This window comes from Dromiciops gliroides, chromosome 3, assembly GCF_019393635.1.
Source record: "Dromiciops gliroides isolate mDroGli1 chromosome 3, mDroGli1.pri, whole genome shotgun sequence".
Taxonomy (NCBI): Eukaryota; Metazoa; Chordata; class Mammalia; order Microbiotheria; family Microbiotheriidae; genus Dromiciops; species Dromiciops gliroides.
Window position 1 is genome coordinate 601,067,673 of NC_057863.1, and position 25,183 is coordinate 601,092,855.

Genomic DNA, 25,183 nt, shown 5'->3' on the forward strand with positions numbered 1-25,183 from the left:
TTCCTTACACCAAGGCAAGCCCTACCTGCCTGCTGTTTCTAACCTTTCTCTAATGGTGCCTCAGGGGCCAAATGGCCTTTGGAGACAACCCTTCAAATAATTGAGGATGGCTAGCTTGTCCTCCCTTTCCCTTCTGTCTTAGAGAATAAACATTATCCCCAAATCCTTTTGTAGCATGAACTTTGCTATTGGATTCTTCACCAGTTGCTTGACTTTATCCATGTCATGAATGCAAATGGCCCAGGACCAAACACAGATTCCCCGGAGTACTCTACTAGAAACCTTTTCCCTTCCAAGTGTTATATCAGATGTCTATAGGCTCTCATGAGGACATTTTTTATCTTGGTGGCCAGACTTTCTTGCCAGTAATGAGAATTCATCTGTATTATTTAGAAGTTTCTTCATTTCTCTTAGTTTGTGAGCACTCTTTAGTTGTAGGGGGAAAAATCATTAACTTTCCTTAAAAATTTCTTTGTCAGATATCCAAACACTTTCAAGGACAGCAGTGCTAAATCATAGCCCTTTGCATTAGCTCTTTATTTAATTGCACCAACTACTCATATTAAGTGTTTGAATTACTGGATAACAAATCAGCTTTTCAGATGACACATAATTGGGAGGGATAACTAGTTTGCTAGATGGCAGTGTCTGAATCCAAAAAGAAATTGACAGGCTAGAGTTTGGGGCTGACTCTAATTAGATGAAATGTAATGGGAATTAATGTAAGGTGTTACACTGGCTTCAGAAATCGGCTTCACAACTACAAGGAGGAGGCATTAGCTTGCAATTTCACCTGAAAAACATCTGGACTTTTGAGTGACTCATAAAGTCAATCTGCATCTCTGTACCATGTGATAATGCTGCTATGGAAGTTAAGCTTCATCATTAAGCTTCAGTGAGAGGCTTGGTGTCTAGGGTTAGGTGCCCTGTTCAGAGCACACCTGGAGCATTGTGTTCAGTTCTAGGGGCTTTATTTTAGGATGGACATTGATAAGCTGGAGAACATCCAAGAAGGACAACCAGGATGATTAGGGGCCTGGAGATGGTCAAATGAGACTTAGTCAAAGGAACTTAGACTGTTCAGCTTGGAGAAGAAACAAGTGGGGAGGGAGGAGCGAGGCAGGACTTGGGCATTTGGTAGCTGTTTTCAAGTCCATATAGGGCTGTGATATGGAAGATGGAGATGAGACTCGGTCTAGTTGGCTCCAGAAGTTAGAACTAGAAATGAATAGGAGTTGGCAAATTTAGTTTGCAGGCAGTAAGTACCTACTGCCACAACTGTGCTAGGTCCTGGGGATCCAGAAGAGGGAACAGTCCCTACAGAAAATACATTGTATTGGGAGAGACAAGTACAGGTAGAAGTATATGCACGGGGGCAGCTAGGTGGCGCAGTGGATAGAGCACCGGCCCTGGAGTCAGGAGTACCTGAGTTCAAATCCAGCCTCAGACACTTAACATTTACTAGCTGTGTGACCTTGGGCAAGTCACTTAACCCCAGTTGCCTCACTAAAAAAAAAGAAGTAGTATATGCACAAGAGAATAAATACAGTTGTTAAATAGGTCATTTGGGTGAGAAGGCACTAACAATAAATGGGGCTCTGGGGAAGGGCTTGCTGAAGCAGATCATGCTGCAGTTGTGACTTAGAGGAAGGGGAGGTATGAGGAGCTTGTGAGTTCCAAGTACGAGATTGTCAGTATTGGAGGGTTTGAAGGAGAGAACCAGCCAGTTTGGTTAGATTGCAGAGAGAGGAGGGGTAGGAAGAACCAGTAAGGCTTCAAAGAGAGGTTGGGGCCTGGGGGCAGCGTAGGGCTTTAAGAGCTGATCAAAAGGTGATATTTGATCCTGAATGCATTTGGAAGCCACTAGAGCTAGTTCAGTAGAGGAGTGATGAGGTCAGATGTGCAAAGTACTGTGGCTGCAGTGTGTAGGCTGGCCTCTGGAGGTTAGAGGTGGCTAGAGATGCTGAGGCCTAAACCAACATCATAGTTTTATGAGTATAGATAAGAGGTTGGTTATGAGATTGGGTGTGAATGTAGAAATGGTAAGATGTGGCAACTCACTGGGTCAGTGAAAGAGTGAAGAGGCCAGGAGGGATCTTAAACTGTGGCCCTGGGAGACCAGAAGAATGGGGATTGGTCAGTCATAAAGTGGGTCAGGCACTGGAATCATATTGAACAGGAAAGGACAGTCACAGCTCTCAAGGATCTCAAGTCTGCTGGGGGAGACAGCTATGTATAAACAAACCTATTTACAGGATAAGATGGAGATAATCAACAGACTTGCAAAATTATAAGCCTCTATACTAGGTGGTACACTACTACTCTTGTGGTTGAGTTTGACCATTCTGGTGTTCCTGAGTACCCCAGTACTGCCACTACATGCTTCTCATTTTAGGTGAGTCAAAAAAAAAAAAAACACCAACCAACTTGTAATTGGCAAGCTATTAATGGTATGATAAGGATTTGTGCGTTTTAATTTTTTTAAATGTAGAAGTCCAGGTAATGCTCTTAGGTCTTCATTGTAGCCTAGTTTGAGTAACTCTCCCCTCCCCCCTTGTATAACCAACTCTTGATTGTGCTTATGTAGCTTATCTGCTTTTTGGATTATTTATAGCAAATACCTAATCTCTAATAGCTTCCCTTAATATGCCCGATTTCCTTACTCTTCAAGTTTATTTATAGGCCCTCTAAATGTTGATAGTAATGTTAACACAAATAAAATGTAACTGGAAAGGCAGATCTATATATGCATGATTTTTTTTTACGTTGTTTTTATGTATGTCTTTTTTTTAAAAAAAGGATACCATAATTTCCCTTACCATCTCCTTCCCTTTCCTGGCCAGAGAGTCATTCCATGCATGTAACATGATATTTTTTAAAGGCAAGAAATGAAAGAGGAAAAAAATCAAAACAACCTATCAATACATTGGAAGTGTTTGAAAATATGCACATGACCAACACTTTTGTGCCTTCCATCTCTGCAAAAGGGTGGAGTAGTGGTGTTTACTCAGATCCTCTCCTTTGAGCCATGTTTACTTAGTCTGATTTTGCAGCATTCACTTTTTTGGGGGTGGGGTGGGGTGGGGCAATGAGGATTAAGTGACTTGCCCAAGGTCATACAGCTAGTGTCAGGTGTCTGAGGCTAGATTTGAACTCAGGTCTTCCTGAATCCAGGGCCGATGCTTTATCCACTGTGCCACCTAGCTGCCCCCAGCATTCACTTATATTTTTAATGGTTCTTTCCATTTAAATTATAGTCACTGTGCACGTTGTTTTCATTGCTCTGCTTGCTTTTCTGTATTTATCATATTCATTTTTTACACCACAGTAATAACACCTTCATGTACCAAATTTTCTTTAATTATTCCTGAATCCGTGGACATCTATTGTGTTTCCAATTCTTTGATTTCAAAAAAGTGCTGCTACAAATATTTTATTATCTGTGGGGACTTCTTACCAATGGCCTCCTTGGAGGATAAACCTAGTGATGGGATTTCAGGGTCAGTGGATATGGACGTTTTTGTAGCTTTATTGGAATAGTTCCATCATTTTAAAATGATGTCTACGACTCCTAACCATGGAAAGATATTGACAAGATGAGGAAAAGTATGATTTATGCTTGAAAGGTTCTTTAACTCATTGAAAACTAGCTTTTCAAAATAATTTACTTCTGATTTAATGGGAAAGTCTCAGAGAGGATGATCTAAAGATTCTTGGATTCACAGTGTTGAAAACATGGTGGGTAGAACTCCTGTATGGGACTGTCCCTGAAGTGCAGGATTTTTGTGTTGGCTCTACTGTTTCTTTCAGAGTATTCATCTGCTCCCTTTTATCTGGAGAGAAGTGCAAGCTTATCCCCTGAGCTCCTCCTTCACTTGGCTTTCAGCTTCTTTTACAGTCTGCTTTTCAGGCTCTGCTTCCAAGACTGCTCCATGGGCCTTTATTTTGTACCATCATTTCCTTGCTTTGTGCCCTTGGCGCACATTGTATCTCACACCTGGGGAAAAACTGGTTTCCTGGTGTGTAAATCGCTTAAGAAACAAGAGTGTTTTCTGGTTTTATGAGCTGTTTTTTTATTGACAGATATTTTCAGGCACTGACTTAGTTGTATTTCGTATTATGTTTTCAATTTTATTTTTTTAAAGCAATAAACATTTATTTTATTTTTTTCCAGTTACATGTAAGGGTAGTTTTCAACATTCATTTTCATAAGATTTAGAGTTCCAAATTTTTCTCCCTCCCTCCCTTTCCTCCCCCCTCCACAAGATTGCCACCAGGTTATATATGTACAATCCACAAGTGTTCTTTTTATCAGTTCTTTCTATGGGGGTGCATAGTAAGCTTTCTCATTAGTTCCTTGGGATTGTCTTGGATCATTGCATTGTTGAGAGTAGTTAGGTCATTCACAATTGCTCATTGAACAATACTGCTGTCACTATGCACAATGTCCTCCCAGCTCTGCTCACTTCACTATACATAGATGTTCATTAGTCTTTCCAGGTTTTTTGGGGATCAGCCTGTTTGTCATTTCCTGTAGCACAAGTCCATTCCACTACAATCATATAGCACAGCTTTTCCCATCATTCGTCAATTGATGGACATTCCCTTGATTCTCAATTCTTAGCCTCCACCAAGAGTTGCTATAAATATTTTTTGTACAATTTTCCCCCTTTTCTCTTTTATGATTATTATTGTTAACTGTTTCCCTTCCCCATGATATTTATTCTATTATCCATCTTCTTTCATCCTATCACTCCTCAAAAAGGATTTGTTTCTGTCTGTCCCCTCCCCCACTCTGCCCTTCCTTCTTTTGCCCCTCTCTCTTTATCCCCTTCCCCTCCTATTTTCTTTCAGGGTTAGAGAGATTACTCCATCCAATTGAGTGTGTACATTATTCCCTCCTTGAGCCAATTCTAAAGAGATTGAGGTCTTTGAGCCAATTCTGATGAGTGTTAGGCTCATTTACGCCCAGATTAAACAGATTACTACACCCAGTTGGGTGTGTCTGTTAGTCCCTCCTTGAGGCAGCTCTGATGAGTTTAAGGTCTTTGAGCCTTTTCTAATGAGTGTAAAATTCATTTACTGCCCTGCTCCTCTCCCATCTCTTCCCCCCACTCCATAAGCCTTTTCCTGTTTCTTTCATGTAGGATTTCACCTCTGCCCTTCCCTCTCCCCTAGTGCATTCCCTTCACCCCTCAATTTAACCCTAAAGATGTCATCACCTAGCTAGGTGACACAGTGGACAAAGCATCACCTCTGGACTCAGGGGGATCCCAGCCAAAACCTGGCCTCAGACACAAGACAGTTGCCCCCTGTATGACCCCAGGCATGTCCCCCAGCTCCAATTTTTTAATGGTTCTCTAGGGTCTTGTATTTGGAAGTCAAATTTGCCATCCAGTTCAGGTCTTTTCATTACAAATACCTGAAAGTCTTCTTTTTCATTAAAGTCCCATTTTTTCCTCTGAAAGTTTATGCTGAGTTTTGCTGGGTAGGTGATTATTGGTTGGAATCCCATCTCCTTTGCCCTTTGGACTATCATATTCCATGCCCTCTGGTCCTTTAATGTAGAAGCTGCTAGATCTTGTGCTATCCTGACTGGGGCTCCATAGTACTTGAATTCTTTCTTTTTGGCAGCTTGCAATATTTTCTCCTTGAGAGCTCTGGAATTTGGCTATCATATTCCTAGGAGTTTTCCTTTTGGGATCTCTTTCTGGAGGTGATCGGTGGATTCTTTCAGTTTCTATTTTAGCTTCTGCTTCTAGAATTTCAGGGCAATTTTCCCTGAGAATATCTTGGAAGATGATGTCTAAGCTCTTTCCTTGATCATGGTTTTCAGGTAGACCAATAATTTTCAAATGATCTCTCCTGGACCTATTTTCCAGGTCAGCAAGTTTTTCCCAGAAGATATTTCACATTGCCCTCTATTTTTTTATTCATTTGGATTTGCTTTATTGTGTCTTGGTTTCTCATAAAGTCACTGGCTTCCATTTTGTTCAATCCTCATTCTTCAAAGTCCTTGAGCACCTCTATGGCCTGAGACTAATTCATATTTTTCTTGGAAGCTTTAGATATAGGGGCCCTGATGTTGACATCTTCCTCTGAGGGTGCCCCTTGGTCTTCCTTGTTACTGAAGAAACTTTCTATGGTCCTCACCTTTCTCTGTCTGCTTATCTTGCCTTTCTTTTACTTGCCTTTTAGCTCCTTAAAGTGGGGCAGTGTTTCCAGGCTGCAGTATCCCAAGTTTAAGAAGTCCCAGGTGGTATGATTTAAGGAGAATGAGGTTCTTCACTGTCCTGGCCTGTTCCATGGTCCTTAGATGACCCCAGACCAACTTGCTAATCAACCAGCTTTGTGTGTTGTGGTTGTTAGCTCTGATGAGCCTGTGCCCCTTCCCCACCTGGTCCACTGCTACTCAAGCCTGCCTCCTGGTTCCCAGCAGAGGTGAAAAATCCAAGTTCTGCCTCAGCACCAGCATAGACCCCTGTCTCCCTGCTGCCCAGGGCTCAGCCCTCTCACCAGACTTTGAGCTTAGTTCTAGACGATACTGGCACTTCAGCTGATTCAGAGGCTCTGAGGGTCTGCTTCTCTGGTGAGGCCTTCCTGAGACTGGATCTGTGTCAGGGTGACTGTGGGGATGGGCTTAACTCTTGTATCAGCACAGCATCTCCCTCCTTCTGACCTTCCAAGCTGTTCTTGGTTAGAAGATGATTTTAGCACATTCTTTTCTGTGTTTTCACTTTTAAGCAAACTTAGATTGTAAGACTTGTCTACTTATATAAATAATGAAGCTCAGTTCTTGACATAATCTTGAACTAAGCTTCAAGCCTTCAGCATAAATGAGAATTTGAGGAATTGGGGTAATGGAAGCTGTGCAACCAACAGGTCTTTAGGTTCTTCTGAAGACCAGCTAAGAGACTGAAAAGTTAAAATCTAAATAACTCAGGGTGGTTATCAGCATCTCCTTTAGCCACTTGGTGAATGACCAGGTCTATCAAATGCCTCTACCCTGCATGTGCCCACACGAATGTGGGTGTAGCAGAGAGATGGCCTTCAAGTGTCAAGACACCTTAATGGAAATCTTGCTGTGAGACCATGAGTAAGTCTTTTCATCTCTTTTTTCACTTTTAAAAAATGTCTTGGGGCATCTAGGTGGCACAGTGGATAGAGCACCAGCCCTGTAGTCAGGAGGACCTGAGTTCAAATATGGCCTCAGACACTTAACACTTACTAGCTGTGTGACCCTGGGCAAGTCACTTTACCCTAATTGCCTCACTATAAAAACAAACAAACAAACAAACAAACAAATGTCTTATTGATGCTATTTTCCTTTCTAATTTTTTTTACTCCAATGTCACTTTCCAATGAATATTCCCTCTCTCCAAATAAGAATTTTTCATCACATCAAATCAAACATTGGCATGTTGACCCTGCCTGAATGTGTGTTCCCTCGTCCACATCTCCAGCCCATCACCTCTCTTCCAAGAGCAGAGAACCATGCTTGACTTTCACTCTTAAAAAAAAATATTTTTTTAATTTCACTCTTAAGAAGAAAACGTCTCTACATTGATCAGACTCTTTTAGTGTGGCTTTCCTTTAGCTTAATACCACTATGTAATTTGTTCTTTTGGTTCTGTTTACTTTGCTTTAGTTTAGAAACTTGGGGGAAGGATTGTATTAGTTTTTTATGTTCCTCTTCCCTTTCAACACTATAGTCACATGCCATGATTTGTTCAGCCATTTCCCAATTGTTGGCTTCTCTCTTTCCATTTTTTTGCTCCTCTCTACATTAATGCTGCTATGCATATCTTTGTGTATATTAGACCTTTACCTCTCTCTCTGATGTGCTTCAGTTAAATGCCAAGTTGGGAATGATATCTTTGGATTATAGGGTATGATTGGTTTAGTGACATTTTAAAAACTATAATTTCAGATAGCTTTCCAGAGTACCAATCTATAGTGCCACCAGAATGCATTTGCACATCTGCCTTTTTTTGGTAGCATCTCAAATATTTGAGATTTTTGCCTTTTTATCATCTTTGCCTGTGTCTGAACTGAAGCTTCAAAGTTGTTTTAACTCTTATTTCTCTTATTAATGATTTTGATTGTTCAAGTCATTTAATCTCTCAGAAAATTGGTTTTCATATCCATAAAATGATCACTGGATCACAGATTTCGATTGCTAAGAGAACTTAGGGGGTCGTCTTGTTCAGTGCTTTTGTTTTTTAGATGAGAAACCTTGAAGAGCCAGCACTTGAACCAATCCCTTTGACTTTATTATTCTTTTAAATTTATTTTAATTTTTTTCGGTGAACATCTTCCCTGTTTCTTTTTGCATTATTTTGCACAGTAGTGTTATGGGCCCAGAGCACCCCAGAAGTTCTCTGGGGCACATCAAAGAACCTTCTCCTTGAAAAACTAAACCAGAGGACAGAGACTCCTGGAGAGATAAGTGGAACCAGATCTGACTGAGCTAGTTTGGGACCTCCACCCTTCATTCTAGTCTCCCTCTACCCTGGGGAGATAAGATTAGGTGTGGCTGCTGCCTTTGAGTCTGGAGGAGATGACTTGAGAGATCTGCAGCCAATCCTCACCCAACTCCTCCTGCTACCACCTGTGGGGGATGGTCCTCCCTCACTAAGGAAACTTTCCACAGTCTGATGGTCACCCCCATCAGTCCTCTATAAATATACCTGCTTGTCTCCTGCTCAAGGAGAAGGGTTTTTTTAGGTACATGTTGGAAAAGGTGGCTTCTGAGGTGTCTTTTAACCCTGAAATTCTGTTTTTCTGAGTTGGAAGAGAAAATAGAGATCATCTAATTCATTCCCCTAATTTTATATAGGAGAAAATTGAGCCACACTCTGTTCCACGCCTTTCTCCCCATGAGAAGTCCAAGGATTTCTTTCATGGTTTCCCTTCCTTTCCCTTTCCCTTCCCCTTCCCCTAAATAAATAAATAAATAAATCTTACTCTAATTGCTTTTGTGTGCCACAGGGTATAATTCTTTAAAGAGGAATTCCTAAGGACCCCTAACCCCTATCCCTACCCCAAACACCTTTCCTAACCTCCCTACCCCATTCTTCCCATGACAGTAGTCTACCATCCCATGCATATATCACAACTTGTTCAAACATTCCTTAAATATTGGGTACTCCCCTCTTTGGCACCACAAAAAGAAATATTTAGGTACATATTTTTCCTTCTTTCTTTGATCCTTTGTGAATATCTCCTTCCCTCCTTTCCCCCTTTAATTCCAGCTTTCTTTGTATTGTATCGTTTTCCCATCGTATAATAAACCTGTACCAGGATGATCCAGTTGTATGTGGCAAGGCTGACGTGATAATGGATCTGAAACCTCTTGTATTTTGCCTCTTGTATTTTGAAGGAAAATAAGCCACACTTTCTTTTTTTTTTCTTTCTTTCTTTTCTTTTGGTGAGGCAATTGGGTTTAAGTGACTTTCCCAGGGTCACACAGCTAGTAAGTGTTAAGTGTCTGAGGTTGGATTTGAACTCAGGTCCTCCTGAATCCAGGGCCGGTGCTCTATCCACTGTACCACTTAGCTGCTCCCACACTTTCATTTTTAATTGACCATATTTTAATGTCAAAACATTGTCCAATATGATGGAAATTTAAGAGCGTGAAGCGGGACTCCTGATAACTCCCTTTTCCAAGTTCAGGAACATCTCTAATAACACTTGGCAAGGGGAAGTATTCCCAGAAAACAGAGTCCTTGAGGCGGGTTTTGATTATAATAAAATACAACATTGATCTCTTGAGTTGGGAATCCCAGATTTTAGGAAATTCATGTAAATGAGAAGTGTTGAGACATGCTTTGGGGAAACAAAAAAATTGTACACTGCTTTTGAAAGTGGCTGTATTAAGTCTTCCCAGCACACAGAGCTTTTTTTTTTTTTTGCGGGCAATGGAGATTAAGTGACTTGCCCAGGGTCACACAGCTAGTAAGTGTCAAGTGTCTGAGGCTGGATTTGAACTCAGGCACTCCTGAATCCAGGGCCGGTACTTTATCCACTGTGCCACCTAGCCGCCCCCACACAGAGCTTTTTACTGCTTTCCTTGATTGGCTCTTCTCCTTTTTTCTCTTTCCACATGGCCCAGCAGGATTGTCTTCTGTGGCTGTGGTCAACTTTCTGTGCTGGTTTTCCTTCAGTGAAATGTAGCCGTTATCATGTCTTATAAGATTTTCTTCTAGCCTCTTACTTACATTATCTGCATCCTTCATTTTCTTTCCTAATCTTCCTTGTGAGTTTTTTCCCCCTCTGCTGTGGTTTATATGATCTTTATTAGCATATCATTGTTCCCTAAACTCCTGCATTACAGAGGATTCTTAGTATCCATAGGGAACTGTCAGGAGCCTTAGAGATCATATAATTCACCCCTTTCATTTGTGAGAAAATAATTATTAATAATGGGCTTTTGATGGGGGGGGGCAGCTATGTGGTGTAGTGGATAGAGCACCGGCCCTGGAGTCAAGAGGACCTGAGTTCAAATCCAGCCTCAGATACTTACCCTGGGCAAGTCACTTAACCCCAATCCCTCTTCCCTGAGGGCTCCCCCCCCCCAACACACACACACACACACACACACACAAATATGGGCTTTTGGGAGGACTTAGGGACCTCACTTTGGAAAATTTAGTTCAGGAATTTTAAAGAGCCAGCCCAAAGGTACTGTGGAGATAGACTGCCCTGAGTCTAAGCCACTGAAACCACACCCATCTGAAAGCACTTTTGCCCTCAGGGGGTCTGTCTTCCAGGAGACCCTGATGTCATCAAGGTATAGCTCATTTTAATATGGACCACCCTCAGGTCATGTGGACCAATGGAACTGAATGATACTAGCCAATTAGCTTCCATCAGTGGCTAAGAGCCACCTCTATTACTAGAGGAAAAAAAGATCTGTAGGGGAATGCCATTCTGGGTTTTCACCTTAGGCTCGGAAGGCTGTCTGGAAGGTGAGTGCTCTTCTCTTAGTATAGAATAGGTAATGTAGAGATAAAATGGCGTTGGGAATTTTTCTGGCTTGTTAACTGCCACGTGGTAAATCTTTACCAATTGTTTACTAATATTTGATATACTTTAATAATAAATGCTTAATGCTAAAACTGGTGCAATAGTCATTAATTTATAAGTAGCAATATTTTAGAAACTCTTAGACTATTCCCACAATAATTTATAAAAATACACAATTTACAGATGAAGAAACCAAGGCAAATAAGAGATGAAGTAACTTATCCAAGGGTAGCTAGGTGACTCAGTGGATAGAGTACTGGGCCCGATCTCAGGACTCATCTTCCTGAGTTCAGATCTGGCCTCTGGCACTTATTAGCCCCGGGAAAGTCACTGCACACTGTTTGCCTCAGTTCCCTCATCTGTCAAATGAACTGGAGAAGGAAATGGCAAACCTCTCCAGTATCTTTGCCAAGAAAACCTTAAATGGAGTCATGAAGACTCAGACATGACTGAAGGGACTGGACAAGAATTTATCCAAGGCCAAGGTCAGGATACTCACCTGGGTCCACCGACTCAATCCAGTATTTTTTTGTACTAGATGATGTGATGATCACATTTCCATTGTGAATCAATTGTTTGTGACCAGGGTTGGCCTTGACCTTAGAGTAGTCAGTGGAGGCAGATAGGTGGTACAGTGGATAGATTCTGTACTTGGTGTCAGCACAAGAGTTCAAAACCCACCTCAGACACTTATTAGCTTATATAGCCCTGGGGCAGCAAAATGGGGATGATAATAACACCTACCTCCCCAGGTTGTTCGGAGGATCAATCAGATAATATTTGTAAAGCTGCTTTGAAGACATTAAAGTGATTTATTAATGCTGCTGTTGGCATTAGGGATTTGTATGGCATTGAAAAGTCCTTTCTCTCTCTCTCTATTTATATGGGCTTGTCTCTTGCACTCAATAATGCTCATTCTTCCCATTATTTCATTCTTTCTAAAAGGTTTAAAAGTTAAAATGAGATGCTTGATCTGAGAGTGATAATCAGTTAACAAGTATGATTGAGTAGCTGCTTTGTGTCAGGCACTGTGCTAGACCCTATGGGGTTTTTGATTGCCATTATTACAGTAACAAGTATTAGTTTATCTTATCCTCCAGAGAGAAAAAATGTTTTTGTGGAAGGAAGCATCTGGAGCATGTTGTTTGAGTAGGGCTATAGACCTTACTTCCAAAGCCTCTGTACAGCTCTTAGGGCAGTAGTTCCCTAGGTGGGAACAAGAAGCTCCTACAGAGAATGGTAGAGTAGAACTGAAAACAAAGTTGGCTCATTTTACAGTTATCCCAGAATCATCCCTTATTTAAGTTTCCCAAAGATATTGTTATGGGGGAAAATGGGGTATGGGGTTGGTGTTAGGAGTAGGGCTTGGGGTTCTTAGGAATTCCTCTTTAAAGAATTACACCCTCTTGCACACAAAAGCAGTTAGAATAAGATGGTAGTTTATTTAGGGGTAAGGGAAGGGGGGGGAAGGGAAACCATGAAAGATATCCTTGGACTTCTCATGGGGAGATAGGTATGGATGTGGCTCTGAGGTACCAATCTCCTCGAGCAGGAGATTGGCAGGTACTTTTATAGGGGACTGATGGGGGTGTGACCATCTGCTTGTAGAAAGTTCCTTTAGTGAGGGAGGACCACCCCCCACTGGTGGTGGCTAGAGGAGTTGGGTGAGGAGTGGAGGATCATCCTCCACTGGTAGTGACTAGAGGAATTGTGTGAGGGGTGGCCATGGATCTCTCAAGCCATCTCTCTCTTCTGGACACAAAGGCAGCAGCCACACCCAAAGTTATCTCCCCAGGGTTAAGGGAGATCAGAATGAAGGGTGGAGGTCCTGAAGCTAGCTCAGCCTGATTTGGTTCTGCTTATCTCTCTAGGCTATCTATCCTCTGGTTTAGTTTCTCCAGGAGAAGATTCCTCAATATGCCCCAGAGAACTTCTGGAGGACTTCGGGCCCACAATAATATCTTTGAGAAATGTGTTTTGAGCATTTAGATTTGTGGGATCTCCTGTCGTTTTGTTGGGATGTTCTTGTGTTTGGAGAATCCAGTTCATTCCCATCCTGGCCGAACTCAGACAAGCCCTTTTCTGCTTTAACACGCCATTCCCCTTGGTCCCCAGTGGGACAGCCAAACTGGCCTTGCTGTTTGGACATTACATCTTTGCTTCCCTTTTCTTTGCCCAGGCCTTCCCCTGTGCCTGGAATGTATTTGCTTCTCACTTGAGCCTCAGAATTCTCAAAACTCAGCTCTGGTATCATCATCTCTGCTTAAGGCCTTAGGGCTCTCTCAGCTATTCTTCCCCTCCCCCATTACCTTGTGCTTATTTTGTATATGCTTCTATTTGCATGTGTTATGGGCCAAGAACTGGCATTTTCGACTTTTTATCTTCAGTATTTGTTGTAGTTCCTTTTTCATTGATTGTAGCATTAGAAGAAATAAAAAAGGAACTAGAATTTTTGACTTGTATTTGCTGTTTTGGTAGATTGAAGTTAAATGTTTTCTAGTTGAGTGTTTTTGCTGCTCCGTCATTGAAGCAGACATGGCTTTTGATTTACTCAACCAACAACATGGTTGGCATGCTTGAACTTGGGAGGTCACTCACTGAACCTAAGGGAACCTAACTTGATGCAGCAGTTTGACCAACAGTGGGTAAACTGGACCTGCATGTTCGGCTTTTTGTTTGTCTGAAGTTGTGAATTTTTGATTGAACAAAGTCTTCTAATTTCTGTGTCATCTAAGCAAGTAAAGGGATAAATGCAAAGAATTTCCTTTGAGTTGCCCTTCCCTTTTCACCATGAATAGCATTAGTTAACAAAAAAGGCAGGATGCTCAGTCTTATGCTTCTGTAAATAATTGAAGTAGGTTCTTGTTGGAAATTATGTGGGGAAAATGTCTACCTTAGTATGAAAAGGTGAACTCAATTGAGAAAGAAAAGTTCTCCATAAACTTCTGGGAGATATTGTAGGCATCAATAAGAGGACTGTTATTTTTCCTGATTCTGCTACTTTACTAGGTCTGTGTGCCCTTGGCTAAGTGACTAATCCCCTCCAGGCTTCAGTATGTTCCTCTTTAACATGAGGAAGCTAGCTTGTCTGGATCTGATCTGGTCTCAAAGATTGCTTTAGCTTGGCTTTTCTGTCCTTCAGTTTAACTTTGCATCTGAAAGGCATTGTCTGTCTGCCTGCATTTATTACTGATCCTTTTAAACCCAGGCACCCCTCCTTCAGCTGGTGAGGCTCTTCTACCCCCATAATCCATGAAAAGTCTTTCTCTTCATTGGTCATGTGTGACAGACACATTTAATAACTTTATTAAGCAGTCAAGGGCTGCTAGTAAACTTGTTGAGTTAGAAGTGTATCAGAGATGGTAAGAATCATCACATGTAAATAAATGAGAAACTTTTGGCCCCAATACAGCCTGCAGGTGTGCAATGTATAAATGTAAGTGCTCCTATGTCTCTATCAGTGTTTAGTCTGTGTATCTTTATCTTCTTGAAAATTACACAAAGACTAGAATTAAGGGATAGGGACAACCATTGTGAATTTAAAATTAGTTAGTGACTCTACTTCCATCTTTTTGTAATGAATTACAGCACAGGAAATTACACTTTTGCTGCTGGTTGTAGGGTGGGGTGGGATATTAGAAGACATTTTCCTTTTTAATATTAATATTTTAGAATGTAGAATATGCTATAGATGGAAAATCACATTCCGGGTGTTAACTTTTTCATAATCTAAAAGCAATGGTTGAGTTTTAACTCTATTTTTGAGTAACAACTGTAGTAAAATTATAACTTTTATGAGATTTTAGTAGAACCAGGGAACAGAAATTGAGACTTAGAGAAATAGTATAATTTATTTTCTTGTTAAGTCATTTCATTTCACTTTTGGCTTTAAGGTATTTGCATTTTTGGTTCGAAATGGTGTAAAATTTGCATACCCATTATTTGGCTGAGGTGTAATTTTTTTCCCCTCTTGAAACAATAAAGCTGATGCCATAATTCTCTATTGGGAACAACTTTATATGAAAGTATTTAATAATACTTAAGATAAATAGATTTTATTTTTTACTAAGTTATAGAAGAAGTAGTATTCATCCTGTGGTATAAATGTCATCAAAATTGTGTCAAATTAAGGCCGTACAAATTTAAATACTTAACACGGATGTTCTCAAGGCTACTTTGGCTGAACTAACTGGGGTCCTAGGAAGATGCATGTACTCTTTTCAGTTCTCCCCTACTACCCCTTTTCAGTAGCTTTCTGTTTTCATCTAGGTGTCTAATGCTTTAATAGATTTGTAGAGTCTTTTCTAAGGCAAGAGTGAGTGAACCCTATTGGTTCCATTGGTATTATGGGAAGAACTGGAGGAAAGCTTCCATTATTTTGTGTAGATCCCCTGTGGTTAACTTATGGAAGGCTAAGAGCTAGTCACTAGGAATATTGGGGGGGGTGGGGGACTGGGAGAGACCTGGATGAATTGTGATTTGCATCTTTGGAGGTCCTACCCACCTTGACTACTCACATTTACATTTGAGTAATGGAAATATTAGGTTTACTTGCATATCTGAGTGTCTTACAATTATGAATGTTATGACCTTAGTCTGTGTTGCTGAAATTTTGTTTAGATCTCCCATTTGCAAGAGCAGAAGAGGGAAACTTTTCCTCTAGCCAGCTGCATTAAAGTCATAGTTTGAGCAACTTCCTGGGGTGATCAGTTGTCAGGGTTTTAAAAGTTTGTACTCTTTCAGTACTTACTGCTATTTGTACAGTTGTTTTGGTAGCAAATCTGTCTTTTTATTACTTATGGACATCAGTAAAATGTAATGAAGTCCCTCGTTCTGATGGTGTGTGTGTGTGTGTGTGTATATGTGTTTTCCCTCCCCTTTGGTCTCAGTCACTCTGTTTTTCCCCCCCCATACCATATCTACCATAGTGCTCTGAATGTAGGTTGTACTCTTCAGGGCATCTTCAGTACTTTTGTCTAATGAAAGTGTTGACTACTGTTTTTTTTTTTTTTTAACCTTTCTGAATTCGTTCAAAGCATTTATTATTTTTAATTTGCAGCAGCTCTTGCCAGGTAAAAAGTTTTGGGAAACAGATGATTCCAGCAAAGATGGACCAAAAGGAATATTCCTGGGTGATCAATGGCGGGACAGTGCCTGGGGAACATCAGGTAATTTAGACCGAGCACCTGCACTGTAATTTAATGCCTGTTTTAGGGCTCCCTTTCTCAACATTTGGCAAGTCATGGATTTTACCCGTGTCATGAGCGTGTCAAACTTACCTCTCTTCCTTTGGTTTTATTACCACTAAGGACATGGTGGGATGCAAGTCATTAAAAACACATTTCACACACAGTCACTTTAAAAAAATTTTATTATTTTTAGGCAGAATGAAATAAAGCCTTTTGGGACAAGAGTTTTGGTTGTATTACATTAATTTAAAATAAACACATGCTTAATAGTCAATTCATTCCGCCCCACCCCTGTCTTTGCTCCTAAGTTGATAAGATGCACTTTCCAAATACAGACAGGATTTTGTTAACTTAGCAGCATCAGGATGGCTTGGTTACTGTTCTAGAGGATACCACCTTCAGTCCACCATTACCATATTTGATGACTTAATCTAGCCTAACACATTTAAGTTAGGGAACATTCTACTTTTTTGTGACCAGATTCCTAGCCATTCACCTCATTGCAATATAGGTCCAGATTTATAAATGAATGGGGAAAGACCTGTATACAAAGCCAGGATCTTGGTTTTTTTACTCACAGCCTTATTGTTATTTATTAACATACCATTCATAGTGGGCCTCCCAGCACTTTGACAATGGACTAAAGCAGCTAAGTGACACTTGTAGGCTGGGGATTTTAAAAATTGGTATCATGAAAAGAGTAAAAGATCCTAGCTGATAGCCAGAGTATGTACAGAAAATCCCATTGTGCATGCAGAGCTAAACCTATCACAGCCCATTCTAAGTGCTCACTGACCAAGTTTAGGCATTAGAAAGTTTAATTTGTCCTTTGTTTGGAAGCTGCTGGAATGATTATCTTTTAATTTTCCATCTTATTTTTAAAACTTAACTTTTCTCTTTACAATAGTAATATTAAGCACACTTCCCCACTTTATGAGACACATTTGTCTGGAAAAGTTTACTATTGGTGTTGGATGAGTAAGGTATTAGGCCATCCCCCCTTTATGTAGAAAACCATCTCAGGGGACAGACAGGCAGACATACAGAGAGGGAGGGAGGTGGCGTTTGGCTAAATTGACCATCTGGATTCCAAGTCAGCCATCGGCTTGTGCACTAGACATCACTCTTAACCTTGTAGAACTTCCAAGTTGTACTCTATTATGTTTGTGTATCCTTTTTTGTAGATCATTCAGTTTCCCAGCCCATCATGGTGCAGAGAAGACCTGGTCAGAGTTTCCATGTGAACAGTGAGGTCAATTCTGTATTGTCCCCACGGTCGGAGAGTGGAGGACTAGGAGTTAGCATGGTGGAATATGTATTGAGTTCATCCCCTGGTGATTCCTGTTTAAGAAAAGGAGGATTTGTAAGTTGGTTTTTTTAGAACCTTGCTCTTATGTCTATGTCTCTCTCTCTCTCTCTCTCTCTCTCTCTCTCTCTCTCTCTCTCTTTTTTTAAAGCAAAATGTGCTTGTTTTAGTTACCTATGCTGTACGTAATGATGCTACTGTGGTACTTAGAGAACACTTTTATTGTTCTTTAACCTCAGCAGAAATACTAGGAGACACACCCTTTTTAAAAGTCTAAATGATTTCTTTGGGTCATATAGCCAACAATTCAGTCAGAACCAGAACCCACTTCTCAATTCCTTCCTGTAATCCCAGACCACAATGTTTTCCATTAAAAAACTAGGAGTGGGTCATTAAGAGAGAACTGTCAGTCAGTCCAAGAACCTTACGAACATTCTTCTGATTCTTGTCTGTGTGTATGGGGTGGGGTGGGTGTGTGTCGGGGTGGGGGGGTGTTGATTGCCTTTGCCTTTTCCCTCTATTTATGCCACTTCCAATCTGTCTGAAAGTCCTGGTCATTCTTAGTTTTTATCTATGACGGGGTTTCTTAGTCCAGGGTTTCTGGGTGGGTTTCAGGGGTTCTGTGAACTTGATGGGAAACAATGGCATCTTTATTTTCTCTAGTCTCTAACTGAAATTGAACATTTCTTTCAATTATTTAATACATGACTGTGAGAAGAGAGGGCCCAGAACCTTCACCAGATTGTTAAAGAGGTTCATGATGCAAAAAAGGTTAGGAAACCTGGTCTTTTCAGGTTCATTCCTTATTCTTTATCTTCATAATCCCATTTTAGATCCTGATCTCTCTGACTCTACCCCAGTTGCTGAAAAGCCTTCTTTCCAACCGCATTGTTTTCATCGGTTTCTTTCTCTAGTCTATTCAAGATCATTTTCCTTAAGCAGCTTCAGTTGCTTTTCTCTAAGTTTGCTATCAAACATGGTAAATAAATTTGAGATGTCAAATTGGGGGAAAAAATAACACCCACAACTTTGTACTATGTGGTATTCTCTTTCCTACCCCATGCCCTCCATAGTTGTTCTCTTTCATTTTTAGGTCAGCTTCTCTTGTTCTCCATTGTAGCTAGGCTGAGGGCCAGATTGATTTGTTCCCCCCACCCTTGCCCCTTTCAATGGTTGCTTCAAAGCCATACAGATTGAGAAGTTCCTTTCATAGAACCTTTGCTGCACCTGTTCCTGATGCAATCAACGTTTTCATCCTCTTTCAAAGTCTGCTCAAAGGCTTACTTTCTCTTTGACATCTTTCTGAAATATCCGATAGCAATCACTCTAGCTAGGGAATCTTCCTTTTCTATCTTGTAATCTTTCTTCATTGTCTGCTTGGTATTTGTTTCTTTTTGTGCTTGTTTGTCCTAATGTCTACATGGTTGTAGTTGTATATATTAATTATCTGGGGCAGAGACTATATTTTTCTTCCATAGAAGCTTTACATAGCACCAATGTATTTATAACAGACACTTAATAAATTAAAACTGATTAGCACAAGAGAAACAAGTCTGGTTGAAGGTAACTGGGATCCTGTCTAGAACATCTTTATTCTTTGTGAAAGACATGCCATAATTGGTGCTTCAGATAAAGTCGTCTGGTGCTCAAGGCTGACGCTAAGAATTAAATGAAATGGATTTCATCAGTTCAAGAGTCTGCTTTGGATTCCACCTTGTCCCAGAGTTGGAAGCCTGGTGTAAGTTGAACATGGGAGATTCTTGCACTATGGGTCTTTCTGGGACCTTACATATTCTATGGGTCCTTTGACCTTCATGACTTGGGCCATGTTCATTCTGCAATGTACCAGAGCAGTGTTCTGTTGGGACTTGTACTCAACTTCTATGGCTGGACCTGAAGCAACTGCCTTAATTCAAATTCTTTCTTATTTCTTCCATAGGAAAAGTGGACCATCCCTTCTTCCCTCCCTTTCTCCCTCCCTCCCTTTGTTCCTTCTCTCCTTCCTTCCTTCCCTTCCTCCCTCCCTCCTTCCTTCCTTTTTTCCCCTCTTTCTCACCTCTCCCATTCATCTCTATTTCTAGGTGATTGAAATGTTTTCCACCAGAATAAATCAGCTGTTAAGCAACATACTAGACAGTTGCCTGGGGCCATTAAGAGGTAAAGGGACTTTCCCCGCTGTCCAGGTTCAGACAACCAGCCTGTTTCAGAGGGTGGGACTTGAGCTCCAGTCTTCCTAACTCCTGGACTTGTCCTCTTTTCAGTAGTTCCCACTACTTTCATTTTTTTTTTCCTTATAGTTTTTTCTCTTATTCTCCCCATCCTTTTGTTTTTCCCTGTGCTTATTGATGTAAGTATTCCTCCTTGGCTCAGTCTCTCAGCTCTACCCTTTTACATTCTTCCTGTCCCCCAGGCTTCATTTTTTTCCCCTGGATCTTGATCTTGCACATCACTGTTTCATTCTAGGTTTCACTACCCAGTTTATCTGCCCTCTTGCATTGCTAAAGTTTACTTTCCTTAGACCCATCCCTAAAGAAGCCACTACTGCCAGCTATCATGTAAAAGAGTTTAGTTCCAGGTCATTTTGTGTGTGTGTGTGTGTTTTTTAAAGCATAAAAATCAGTTAATAAAGAGCAATTTCAGATTGAAACCTAGGTCATTTGGGCTACAAATGTTAAGGTTCTTGTCTTAAATTTTATGTGAGCTGGATTTTCATGTCCTGGATAAGAGCCATTTATCCAAGGAGACATGTGGCTGGGTTGCTATGAAATTGGGAGAGGCAGAAGAATGAAGAGGAAGAAGGAATCAAATAAATGACTTAAGATTACATAAGTTGACCTTTCCAAAAGTCACAATATATAATCGTGTGAACTAACTGGGAATTTTCTTTTCATGTTCAAAAATGGCCCTATTGTTTCACTACCTTTTTCCAAACACCCAAGGAAAAAAAATCACTTCCTGTCACATGTTGGTTGGGTTCTTGTATTTTTCAAACAGCAGTATGAAAATTCTCAGTTGCCTTATTTGAACTTTGTGGCTATTTTACTATCTATCACCAAAGAAGACTAGTAGACAACTGAAAGAATAGGTAACCTGAAGTGGTCTACATGAGGTGGCTTTTAGAAACCTTAAACCAGGTTTCAACTTAAGATGTGTAGCTTCCTCATGGAAGGAAGGAAGGAAGGAAGGGCCTGTATGTTTATTGAAAAACCGGCTTTTTTGTTTTGAATCCTTATGTTTTCTAAGCTTGGGAACATGGGCTTGGAGGAGCTTCTTTCAAAATATGAAAAGATCACCCAGAGAAACCCAAACTGCCGGCGTTTGGTGGAAGACTTCCCAAAAATGTCTTCCAAGTTTTCTTTTGCCATCTGTCGTTTAGGATGGCAGCTGAGTTTTTGAAGACTGACAGCTCTTTCATTTTGTAGTAGAAATCATTTTTCAACTCACAGGTCATGAGTATCTCAGTTGCTTTTGCAACTTGAGGCATCTAGCTATGTCACCTCCTTTTTTTCCTCCAGTGCTACTGTTGTCTCTGCTGAGCCACAGAGGAGTCATTTTGTGGGACTTTTGGTCCTCAGAACCTCATAGTTTCATCTTTGATGGTGTGCAGTTAAACTTTTGCCTGCAGCTGGCCGGCGCGCCGCCGCCCCCCCCCCCCCCCCCCCCCCCCCCCCCCCCCCCCCCGCCTTGAAGGGACTCAGAAGCAAGGTTATATTCTCCATTTCCTGACAGTGAAAATCAATTTTAGATATTTGATTTCTCTTAAGAGCTCAGTCAGGAACTCTTCATTTACCTTTCAGTAGCTCTAGCCTTGAGGATGTGAATAGCATCATCTTTGGTGAGATGTGAAATGCCAACTCTCCAGGAAATTGCCAGGTATTCTTGTTGATCCATATTTGCTTTGGCAGGGATTCCTTAAGGCTGAAAAGGCAGTCCTCCCCCTACTACAAGTATATGACACAACAAATTCTGGATCTTTGGATCTCAGGAATGCCCTGAGGAGGAGCCCACAAAACTTTCTGAGCACTGCTGGCACTCACCCTGCTGACGGATCATTCATTCTGAGCCTGATAGGATCCTGATTTAGTTTTTTTTTTTAAATTGTTGGTGTTGTTTTGTTTTCTTTGGACCACATTTCTTTCCCAATATATCATCCCCTTCCCTGAAGCCTATCCTTGCAGAAAAGAGAATTAAGGAAACACTGACATTGCAGTGTATGCAACATTCTGTTCCTGTACTTCCCCACCTCTCTACTGAGAGAAGGTAAATTATTCATCTTTCCTCTGAGATGAAGAATGACATTTAATGTGTGTTTAGATTTTTTTTGTAGTTACTATTGTGGTTCTACTTCCATCACTTTGTTTTCTCTTTGTCTGAATTCCTCATCTTCGTTTATTCTTATGGTACCATATTTCAGCTTCTATATTGCAGTTGATCCTGGGTGTGTGTGGGGTTTTTTTTGTTTGTTTGTTTGTTTTTAAACTATCAGAAGAGCAAAGGAACAACTCTGGTAGGTGTTTGTGTATGGTCTGAGTGATAGATAGACTAGATTCTTGATTGGTGGGAGCATCATGAAGTTTTTAGCCATAGACAGTAACCCTCGAGATTTGGCTACAAAGTTATAGAAAGATCATGATTTGTGTTTATAGAAAGGGTATCCACAGGGTCATTTAATACATAGGTTAGGGCAAAGTGAATCCTCTAGCAATCTTACACTGTCTCTGAAACCATAGGGACAGAATCCTGAAACATTATTGCTAATCCTATAGCAGTTAAATCCCCTCTTTGCAAGTGGACTTCTGTTTAACCCCGCCCCTCTAGAGGAAATAGCCACATTTCTTAATGTAGATGTTCGTGATGTCCAAGAAATTCATCTTGTAATGAAAGAATCTGTAATTTATTGTTAGAAATATTTAAAAAGGTTATTCTTTTCCATCTTCTACCTTTATTTAGTTATATATTCATTTTATAGTTCCCTGGGTTGTTATCAAATGCTTTTAGTCATTCAGATATCCTGTCTTTTTTTTAAATTAAATTTTATTTTATTTTTCATTATGAACTTCAGAGACCTAAAAAAGAGGATTGTGTGTAAAATGAACCTCTTTTGAAGTCACAGTTGGTCACTGGTCTATTCTTTCAGAGTTGTTTTCCATTATATTGTTATGATCATCCTATATATTTCCTTTTCTGGATCTGTTTACTTCATGTCTTCCATAGTTTCTCTGAAATTCTCATATTTTCATCACACAATAATATCCCATTTCATTCATATAATAGTTTATTAATCCATTTCCCAATTGATGGACTTTCTTTGTAAGTCTCTGTCTCCTAAACTATTTTTGTACATGTGGGTCCTTCTTTTCTCTCCTTAGTCTCTTTGGGGACTGTACCCAGTACTAGTATTACTGAAAGAGTGGCTGTGGTTTAGTGCTTTTGCCTAGTTGTTGTGATCTTCATATTACTTGTATGTTTGGTTAATAAAGAGTTCTGATCTAGATTAAGGCAGGGGAGAAAAAAAACCTCTTCTCACATCGAGCTTTTAAAAAAGTTGATCAACATCATGAAGTCTGAATCATTTAATTCTCATTGTGGGGTTTTAAATTCCACTCAGATGCAAAACCTTTCTTTCTACAAGCCTTTCTACAAACTTGTTTTCTCCCCCTCCCCCTTTCTCCCCTTCCCTGTCCCCTTCCTGCTCTGCTCTCACAAAAATCCCTGGACCTTCAAAAAAAACCCTTGGGTGTTGACTATTGAATGTGGAAGGAATAGGATTACCAATCATGGACCTACTAACAAGTGGTGAAGCAACGATTTGACTCAGTAGCCGTGGGTTAAACTTTTAACAAAATAAGCTTGTCCTCAGTGTGCTATAAAACATTTAATAGTAATAGAAATGTAAATTTTCATCCCCAGGAAGATTGAAGTTGTGAGAAAAATACCTTTCCTGTCTGTATTTTATTATTATTATTATTATTTTTGGTGGGGAGTTTGGGAGCATGTAAGAATGAAGAGGGAAGGAAATGTCGAAGTAATGGGAAAATGCAGATATTCATTATGGCACTGTCATTTCCTAATTACCTACCCTTGAGACTAAAGATTTATCCTTTGCTTTTCCTTTACTCCACCCCCCAAGTTTTACTGATTGTTTCTTTGCACTGTCCTGGGGTTCTATGGTGCCAGAGTTCTACACAGGATCCATTTCTTCTATGTCTTTGTATCTCCTTTAGCGCAAAGCTCTAAATCTACTAAGTAAGGATTTTTCATTTGGTTCCATTTTCATTTCACTGTCACTGTCCTACTTTAGTCCCCATTACCTCTTACTTTGGATTATTTAGAGTAATTATGAAATGGCAGACCTCACCTTAGCCACTGTTTTTGTACATTGGAATAGCTTCCACATGTTTGTTTTTTTTGTTTGTTTGTTTTGTTGTTGTTCTTGTTGTTGTTTATGAGGCATTTGGGGTTAAGTGACTTGCCCAGGGTCACACAGATAGTAAGGGGTAAGTTTCTGAGGTCGGATTTGAAACCCAGGTTCTTCTGACTCCAGGACCCATGCTCTATCCACTGTGCCATGTAGCTGCCCCTTGACATATGTTTTTAATAGTTATATTAATGAATTGCTTTTATCACAATTATTTCTTCATGTAACCCCTTTCCTTCCAGTGATCCTTCCTTTATAACAGGAAAAAAAAAAGTAACAGTGATTGGTACATTCAATTGTCTGATAGCAGATACAGTATTGCAGGCCCTACCTGTTCTCTCCCCTCCACCCTCTTTCCCAACTCCCTTCGTCCCCTCTTCTCCCCAGGGAGGTACATTTCCTTATCTCTTAATTCAATATTAGACTTGGTCTTTATAATTACGCATTTTATTTTTATTTTTACTTATTGTAGTCATTTTCTACATCATTTTCCTGATACTGCTTACTTTGGTCTGTATCAATTCATATCACTTATGTATGGTACCTTTTCTGTCTTTGGCTTCCTTGTTGATTGGTGGAAAATCTTTGCATTAAATATCTTAGAATCAGTGAGGTATGTGTATGTCTATTTACATAAGCATACAAATACTTACACAGATTTGTAATATTAATCCAAATATTTAAGGCCAAGAGCCATTTCCCAGTAAATGAATGGTCCAAGGAGATGAATAAACAGTTTTCAGAAGAAATGGAAACCATGAACAATTTGGAAATCTGCTCCAGATCCTAAGAAGTGAGAGAAATGGAAGTTAAAACTGTGGCAAGGTTTCACCTCTTACTTTTGATTCGAAAATCTCCTCTATAGTGCAATAGCAACTTCTTTGTTCATACACTTCCTGCTTCAGCCATATTATACTATTCCATAGTCACTTCCAATTTGTCTCTTTTTGGCTCATACCATTTTTAACACTTGGAATGTACTCAGTTTCTTTGTCTTTTTTGCCCTTTATCCTTCAAGACTCAGTTCAAATGTTGGGGTAGCCATCTTTGGTAGCCTTCTCCTTTAACATGTTTGTTTTGAATTTTAATTATTTGTCCAATACTTTGTAAGAGCTTAATAAATAATAAACTACTTCTTTTTTTGGTTGTGGCTTTGCTCTACAACCATTTTCTTAGTTCAGACTTATTGAAATCCATTTCCTATGACTGTTCATAAAATTGTACTTTGTATTAAATTTCTGA

General features: G+C 40.1%; 1 protein-coding gene across 12 annotated transcripts in view; it reads left to right on the forward strand.

Annotated features, from left to right (window-relative positions):
• PUM1 (pumilio RNA binding family member 1) overlaps nucleotides 1-25,183 on the forward strand; it is a 178,510-nt gene that overhangs the window by 75,235 nt on the left and 78,092 nt on the right. For 11 of the 12 annotated variants that reach the window (XM_043992834.1, XM_043992836.1, XM_043992840.1 and 8 more), the window contains 2 exons: nucleotides 16,088-16,196; nucleotides 17,402-17,580. In XM_043992834.1, the coding sequence (XP_043848769.1) occupies nucleotides 16,088-16,196; nucleotides 17,402-17,580 (288 nt within the window). The remainder of the gene's footprint in view (nucleotides 1-16,087; nucleotides 16,197-17,401; nucleotides 17,581-25,183) is intronic. The other variant, XM_043992835.1, reaches the window with a different exon arrangement.